At 30.4% G+C, this 9,488-nt stretch overlaps 1 protein-coding gene across 1 annotated transcript; it reads right to left on the bottom strand.

Annotated features, from left to right (window-relative positions):
* Positions 1-3,642: 3,642 nt before the first annotated feature.
* LOC133822213 (cytochrome P450 71B34-like) lies at positions 3,643-5,867 on the bottom strand. Its single transcript, XM_062254475.1, has 2 exons — positions 4,951-5,867; positions 3,643-4,528 (listed from the first exon to the last, which is right to left on the bottom strand). The coding sequence occupies exons 1-2, from the start codon at positions 5,839-5,841 to the stop codon at positions 3,905-3,907; spliced, it is 1,515 nt and encodes a 504-aa protein (XP_062110459.1). The 5' UTR covers positions 5,842-5,867; the 3' UTR covers positions 3,643-3,904.
* Positions 5,868-9,488: the final 3,621 nt, after the last annotated feature.

Genomic DNA, 9,488 nt, shown 5'->3' with positions numbered 1-9,488 from the left:
CTTTGAACTGTTCTATCGTTTATGTAAACGATGATATATCTCACACACATATCTTTCCGGCATAGTTTCGGTTCTCATAGTTATGTTCATTTTGGTAGTGAACATCGCTTGAATCTGTGAGGGGTTTTAGAGAATTGAGCCCCCACAATTCTCCTTCGAAGCTACCCCACTTATCTCTCACATAGGTGACCTCTTATCTAAGAGTAATCCCGCATTACTCTGCTTGGACTTCTAACACGTAAGGGTCATTAAAAGCTTAAGCTTAACCTCTTTTACAACAGGCATCACTGTTTCACCATTGGAACAGGTAGGGGTAATTCCCCACAGTGACCTTACTCGGTCTCAATAATTAGGTTGTCCCATTGAACCTAGATCTTGGGATCTCCAGTCAACTAGGTTGGGTTTCCTTTATATCGACATTAATTTCCTTTGGGCTTAAGTCTCATTCCTTCTGATGTCTTTTTAAATTGGTCTCTGTTTAACCCTTTGGTTAGGGAATCTGCAATGTTATCTTTTGACTTCACATAATCAATCGAGATAACTCTAGTTGAGCTCAGTTGTCTAACGGTATTATGTCGTTGACGTATGTGTCTAGACTTATCGTTATACAAAATATTTTGTGCCCGGCCAAATGTTGCTTGGTTATCACAATATATGCATATTGCAGGCACAGGTTTAGGTCATTCTGGAATATCCTCCAAGAAATTGCGCAGTCATTCTGCTTCTTCACTACATTTATCTAGAGCTACAAACTCGGATTCCATCGTGGATCTAGTGATTACAATTTGTTTCGAGGATTTCCATGAAAGAGCTGCGCCACCTAGAGTGAACACATATCCACTAGTACCTTTCGAGTTTTGGATGTCAGATATCCAGCTTGCGTCAGTGTATGCTTCAAGAACAATTGGATCTCTGGTATAGTTTAACTCATAGTTACGAGTATACTGCAGGTACCCAACTACTCTTGTAATTGCCTTCCAGTGTTCAACACCTGGATTACTCGTGAATCGACTTAAAGTACTTACAGTGTAGACAATATATGGTCTTGTACACCTCATCAAATACATTAGACTACCTATCACTCTAGCATACTCTGCTTGAGAGGCACTGTCGCCTTTATTCTTGGACAGATGATGACTTATGTCAATTGGTGTTCTGGACACACCAGAATCATTTTTACCAAATTTGTCAAGAATCTTGTCCACATAGTGTGACTACTCAAACTAAGTCCAACTGGCATCCTTGTAATATTTATTTCTAGAATTGCATCAGCCAGCTCCATGTCCTTCATGTCAAACCTTGAGTTCAACATATATTTGGTAGATTTTACCATTCGTTGGTTGCTTCCGACAATGAGTATATCATCTACATACAAACAAAGAATAATATATATATATATATTCATCATTTATATTTTTTATACAAACATATTTGTCACACTCATTCATTTTGAAGCCACTTGTCATCATGACACTATCAAATTTTCCATTCGCATATATATATATATATATTACTATATAAAACATTCATGCTGCATGTAATATATAAAATTTCAAGTTAAAATAACTTAAACTTGAATTATAAAAAAATATGCACATATATGTATGTAAAATTCATATACAACTGTATTCATATAAATATATATATATTGATATGCATAAATCATTCATATATATGGAAAAATAAATGTGCATAATATTTCATAATTATCGTGTTGATAGTCTACTTCCACACATATATATATACTAGATACAAGCAACGTGCATATTTCACGTTTACTTAGTTTTATTTATAAAATTTATTAACTATTTTTATTAAATTTATATTAATGTCATTAAATTTTGAAATAAATATCATATTTTAATTAAATAATTTATTTATTTTTGTTTATGTTTATGTTTGTTCTAATTTTTGTATTTAGGAGTCACAACAAGAGATTATATATTATATGTTTAATGTAATATTAAATATTATATGTGGATTTTAAATTTAAGTTTATTGCTAGTTTGTTAAAAAAAACAATTTGTTGCTAATTCACAGTATATTATATTATATGTTTAATATGATATAATTAAATTAAGTTTAATTTTAATTAAATTTATTTAAATTATAAAAAGTATGATTTTATTATTTTTAAATAATTATCATTGTAAAATATCTCAAAAATATCATATTTTAATTTGTTTAATTATTTATTATTTTAAAATAATTATCATGGTAAAATATCTCAAAAATATCATATTTTAATTTTTTTAATTATTTATTATTTTTAAATAATTATCATTGTAAAATATCTCAAAAATATCCTATTTAATTTTTTTAATAATTTATTTTATTTTATTTAAGTTTAAATGTTTACAAACTACAGTTAAATATAAGAATATTCTGTTAAATATAAGAATATTCCGTTAAAATTAACTTTAAAAAAATAAAAAACCGTTAAAACCAAGAATTTCCGTTATCTACACACTTATTATATAGAAGAGATATAAAAATATTTGTAATGACGATACTAATTAAGGTAAGTGAATCTGCATATACATTTCCTCATTTATTATAAGAATATGTGGAGCATTTTATTAATATGCATGTATGTATTTAAACTAGACAATATATCAAAAACCAAAAATATGATATATGTTCAAAATTCTAGAATGCATGAAGCATATATGACATATATATATATATTTCATGAATATAAAACAAATGATATATTCTGTATGGATACAACAAAATATAAAAGTACCTAAAAAAGGCATGTAACATATATACAAAACTTTCATATCAATACATATATGAGATAATAAAAATTTGGCAGATAATCGGGGCAAATATTCAGTAATCAAGAAATATATATATATATGTATATATACATACTAAACAAAGTTGGGAGCATAGAAATATGATAAAATATTACCAACACCAATAAAATAGCAAAACAAACAAAATTCATAAATGGTTTTCACCCTTCAATCTGTTCATCTTCTCTAAGGAGTCAAATTCTGTTTTAAGATTATTAGAAATATTATAGTGGAGAAGAACAAAATGTATATTAATACATTTAATTGAATAACAGAAATGCAAAAAATACAATAGGAAGAATAAACCAAAGTCGAGGCACACGAAACGTGCTTTTCTTAAAGCAGATTTGTCCCTTCTACCTGAACGGTGCTAGAGGATCAACAGCTATCAAGCAAGACGAAAGCACAATTGTGTCTGCTTAGGCGAACTCGAAACAAAACTCCCATCTATCAGCAGAAAATACTACAGAGATTAAAGAGAGAAAGAGACTAAGTGTGTGACTGTATCTGTGTGTCCTAGAATGAGAGGAGAAGCCTCCTTTTATAGGGTTCATAAAGAGTTGAAAATGTATGAGAATCAAGTGCATTAATGCCCAAATATCCAACAAATCTGAAATCTGAATTTTTGAAAATCAATTAGAATTAATCACACTTATTCTGTTAATATCAGCAGTTACCCAAAGTAAAAATCAATCAGAATTTCTGGTAATATCAATTGTTACTCAAAGTGATTTTCTGACAATCTATCATTAATTAATCACACAATATTATGATATCTCAATTATGACAATAAGAATAAATCACAAAATATTCAGATAACTTCATCTTTAGTCAAAGTGACTTGCTGAAACATTATCATTTTAGGCATCAATTTTTCATTATCTCAATTTGTTTTCCAACAGATAGGTGCAATACAAGGGCATAATATCAAGCCTTGTGTATAGTAAAGATATATTACTAAATGGAAAATGCTTTTTAGTTCGGGGCGAGAGGACAAGCCCATCATATGCTATAGGACCTTTTTTATTTGGTAATGTTTATATACCATGAATATTTTGACCCGTAATGTGCTCATCATTGAGTAATGTAACAGTGCCTCGCCACTAAATTTGATCTTTTGATGGCCATTGGTAGGTAACTGGAACAAGTTTCAGAGCAGTATTCTTATGAGTAGTAAGCCCAGCTGCCTCCTCCATGTCAATATCTGACTCCCTGATTCCATCAGGCAATTTCCAGTCAAAACAAGTCAAGAGATTAGCAAGTGTAAGCTCCACCATAGTCATTGCAGAATACATTCCAGGACAGCCTCTTCGACCTGCTCCGAATGGCAATAACTCAAAGTGTTGCCCTTTGTAATCAATGAAACTATCAATAAATCTTTCAGGGAAGAACTCTTCTGGGTTTTGCCAGTACTTAGGATCACGACCTATAGCCCAGACGTTAACTTGGATAAGTGTTTTTGGGCTAACGTCATAATTGGCAAGCTTAAAACGGGACATAATTTCTCTTGGGACTAAAAGTGGGAGTGCAGGGTGCAACCTCAAAGTTTCTTTGACTACCATTTTCAGATACTGAAGCTGATGAATGTCACTTTCAGTAATTTTTCCATTTTTCAAACTTCTTACTTCGTTCTGTACTTTCTTCATTACTGTAGGATTCTTAGCAAGCTCGGACATTGCCCAAGTTAAGGTGACTGCACCAGTGTCCACACCAGCTAGGAAGATATCCTGAGACAAAAGACCTTATCAGATTCACACTTAGAACTTGAGGGACATTACTAGTAAATTAGTCACTTTTTTACATATATGGTAGTTTCAATAGATATAATAAGCTTTTGATCTTTCTGAAAAGAAAAACAACACAAGCAAATAATAATTTATGGGGCTATTTGGTAATTGTCGATAACGAGAATATCAAAACATTATCTTGTTTGTTAAAAGTTTCAATTTTTTTAAGCAAAACAAAGAAAAAATCACTTTACCCTTCAATAGATTAATATTAAACTTAAACATGTGAGTTTTAGATTACTCATACTCATACATAATTAAATAAAAAGGACAAATTAACATTGTTTATATATTTTTAGATAATCACATTACCATTTTAACTTTCTACAAAATTGTTCCTTAAACACAAGGTATAATCTTACCATGAGAACTGCCTTAGTACAGTCTCTAGTGAATTGAAAATCTCCATAGTCAGATTTACTTCTCTCCATGCATAGCAGTAAGTCAACAATGTCTTCCTTTCCTTCTTTTGGGGATCTTTTTAGATGTTCATCAATGACACGACAAAAGAAGTCATCCAGCTCATGAAAGCTCCTCTCAAATCTTGCATGAAGACCAGTCAACCGGTCAATAATCCAGCCCACGTAAGGAAAAAGATCAGAGGCTGTCAAGCTTCCTAATACAGCGATTGCCCGATGGATAATATCTTCAAACTTATCATTGTCTAGTCCACACTCCAGGAACCTCTTTCCAAAGGCTGTCCTTAGAATCACACTTGCCGTAAGACTATACATCTTTTCACTGAGATTAACTGGAGTAGTCGAACTGTCTTTGAGGAAACAAATCAGAGAATCTATCTCTTCTTCTCTGACGAACTGGAAAGACTGAACACTTTTTATGCTAAATAGCTTGAGAACACAAACCTTACGAATCTGTCTCCAGTGCTCACTATAAGGTGAGAAAGATATGTCATGGTTATTATAAGAAAGTTTTGCCAAACCAGCTAAGGGTGGTCTACTGCAACAGTCCAGGTCATGAACTTTTAAGACCTCTTCTGCAGCCTCCGCCGAAGAGACCACGATGGCTTGTAGTCTTCCCAATCGGAGGAGCATAACATCACCGTATCTCTTGGAGAGTTTCCATAGAGATTGATGGGGCAAGGAGCCAAGTTGGTGTATGTTGCCTATGATAGGAAGCTTTGAAGGGCCTGGAGGAAGTTGTGATGTGTTATTTTGTTTTGCTTTGATCTTTTTTTGCATGAGAAAGAGCAGAGGAAGAAGAAGAATAAGAAGAAGCCACATGGTGTAAAGCATGTTGCGAGAGCACCGCCTCTCTAGAAATTATTCGTAGCTATATATATCTACATATTACCAAAAATAGGAGGTGCCCATTACTTTCTTTAACTAGTAATATCCAATAATTCTCTCAAAAGAAAAAATATCTAATATTTCCTAAAGAAAAAATATCAATATTTTCGAAAGAAAAAAATATCTAACCGTATAAGTTCTAGCTTTTGTTGGCAAGCCAATGTTAGAAGTGAGAGTAAATTTTGGTGTAACTATTTATGTTAATTGTGTTAACTAACACTTACGTATTGTCTTTCTCCTGAAATCACAAGTGAATACATGCATATATTTTGGTTTTTTCTGACTCGCAACCATATATGGATAAGAAGGCACCTTTCGAGTTGGACTCTTCTCTTTTCTCTAGGCTGTATATATGTTGCCGTATAGAAATTTATTGCAAGTGGTGAATGGTGATTCAGACTACGGTCAAATATAAGAAGAAAAATCTGCTGTCCCATTTGTGTGTCTCTTGTCCCACCAATAATAATTTGACATATGGCAAATTATAATTAATTAAAAATTTATTAACAGCCGTTAATTTATCATCAGACTTTTAGTATTCCTATTTTTTTTCTCCATCTTTCTCTCTTGCTTGCCTAATTACCATTATCACCAGATTGTATTCATATAGACCTTTGATTTTAAGCATTACAATTATAAGATTTATATTCAATATTATATACACTTCTCTTTACAAAAATAAGTTGAGAAATAGTCTATTTATGTTTGTTGTCTACTCTTTAGAACTATTGGACTGCGAAGCTTGCTTGTCCAAAATTGGCACCTTCACTTCATGGATAACTTATTTTGTGATGCTTTTATATTATTTGATGGTCACTTTTGAATCTACCCAGAAATTCATTATGTTTAAATAAAAGAGATCAATATAAGCTTAAGGTATTATATATATTCTACAATAATGATGGCGATGGTTACGTCATCGAAGTGGAGGGTAATGGATTAAAAATCTCGTTGGTGTTGTAGATCCAGGGAGAATGACATTAGGTGGTCGGAGTGGAGAATTGACTATGGTGAGTCAATGATATTCAATCGCAAGAAAGAGAGAGATGGAAAAAAATAGGAATACTAAAAGTCTGCAAAATTAACGTCTGTTAACAAATTTTTAATTCATTTTCAATTAATTTTAATATGCAACATGTCAAATTATTATTGGCGGGACAGGCTAGGGACACACAAATGGAGACAGCTGAATCTAATGGAAGGAAGATGGCAAAACTACTTTATTTATTTTGTAGGGTTATTAGCAGCAAAACTATCTATTTTTTTTTATGTTAGTATTTAAATCATTGATTTTTTGATATATTAGTATTTAAGTTTATAATCTTTTTTTAAGACAAAAGTCCATTATGTTAACATCTTGGTGCACCTCTTCTCTTTAGACTCATTAATTATTTTAAAAAAAATTATTTTAATTGATTTTAAAATTTTAAATGTCAAATAAAATTGTATGTAATTAATAAAAAATATAAGTTAATTTAAATAACGAATTAACTATATTACTTATATATATATTACTTAAAATTACTAAAATAAATTTTTATTCATTAACACATATTTACATATTTACTAATTAAAATATTTTTTTTATTTATTAACTAAATTAAAATTGTGTTATTGTATTAATTCTTATTCACCAATCAAATCATTTCAATTTAAGAACTAATACAATAACACAATTTTTATTTAACTAATAAGTAAAAAAAAATTAGTAAATATGTGTTAATGAATAAAAAAAATTAGTAATTTTAAGAAATATATATTTTTCCTTTTAAAAAAATAATATATATTTTAAAATTCATTATTTAAATTAATTTATATTTTAAAATTAAATACAATTTTATTTGACTTTTACAATTTTAAAGTCAATTAAAATAGTTTTTAAAAATAATTAATGAGTCTTTAGGGAACAAGTTCACTAATATGTTAACGTAAGGAATTTTTGTCTTAAAAAAAATTAGAGACTTAAATACTATTATATCAAAAAATCAAGAACTTTTGCCTTTAAAAAAAAAAATTAAGGATTTAAATAGTATTCTATATCAAAAGATGAAAGACTTTTGCGGCTAATAACCTATTTTGTATTCAGTTGTTAATATACAGATTATGTTTCAATATTTCATATGATCTTATAAGGAATAATGTAAAGGCATACTTTATTGCTTCATTGTGATGCTTTGTCTGATTTTGGTATGAATAATTCTTCTACGGATCACTATTATCTACCCTCATCATGCGCGATAAGCATCAAAATCAACGACATGGATGACAGGAACAAGATAACGACGATGCCACAAAGATACGACAATAAACATATAAAACAATTTTAGTGATGCGGCTAAGTGGTAACTTGACTAATAGTATTATAATAGTGGAAAATTCAAAATTATCTTATTATTAATGAAGCAAATATAAATATCATAAATTTATATAATTGTATTCGATTATAATATAAGCACATAAGAATTTGATATATATTTTCTAAGATTAAAAATTATAGTGTTTGATTATATATAGGGATGTCAATTTTTTTCATACGATGATTGGATTCTGTGGCAACTCACCTTTATAGTGGGGTGGGAATTCTCCATCTAAATGATGAACAAAGTGGTGATGGAGAAAATTTTCTACCATGATCCTTTGTTTGTTAGAGAAGAAAGTGGGAGAAAAGAAATTTTTTTTAGGGAAAAGTGGAGAGAAGTAAAAAAAAAAGAAAATGGAGCATTTTGGTAGGAGATAAAATCAAACCGAGAAGAAAATTGAAAAGTAAAAAATAAGTGGGGCCCATGCCAAATATTTTCTCTCCAAATTGGAGAGAAAACTAAAGTGAAAACATGGGACTAAATACTTAATAAGCATATGACAAAAGTAACCCTAAAAAGTTGAGTAATATAAGGGTAAAAGTGTCAAAAAAAATCTTTTTTTTTTATTTTGATTAAACTAATAAATAAATAAAAAAAAAATTTCTATTTACTTTCCTCTCCTTATATCAAACATGTAGGAGAGAAAATATAATTTTTTTTCTTTCCTTTATATTTTTTCTTTCCTTCTAATTTTCTATCCACTCTACCAAACATAGGGTGAATGTTAAATAGGTGGTCTGTCTTGATGGAACTCATTTAATTATTTGCCTATTTTTTATTTTTTTTATTTTATATGTTTTGTAGTATATTAATAATGTTACACCCAGATTTCAAGACAAGAGGTTATGACCACGAAAACTGGGCTCATCAGGTGTGAGCTCGAAATGTATGAAAATATTATATGGTCTAACCATAAAATCTCTGAAGTAAAACAACGACCTTGAAGATGTGTAACCTCGAGATATTTTCTAAGTTCGAAATGCCACGACACAGGGATATATCTGACTGATTGTCTTCAGATAACATAGTCCGAACTTGGGAAGTGCAAGCTCGGGTGTGACAGCCTCGACAGTACCACCTATCCCGAGCATGGCCTGAAGTTGGGTGACAAGTTCGTAACAGTTTCGTAAGTCTCGACAGTCACAATGCTGATTGCTGATCTCGAAGACCTAATGAGTCACCTAGGATAGCCCATTACGTGTGAACATATTTATTGTTGTGTAATCTCAATAT

This window comes from Humulus lupulus, chromosome 3, assembly GCF_963169125.1.
Source record: "Humulus lupulus chromosome 3, drHumLupu1.1, whole genome shotgun sequence".
Lineage (NCBI taxonomy): Eukaryota > Viridiplantae > Streptophyta > Magnoliopsida > Rosales > Cannabaceae > Humulus > Humulus lupulus.
This window is presented reverse-complemented; position numbering and strand designations above follow the sequence as displayed.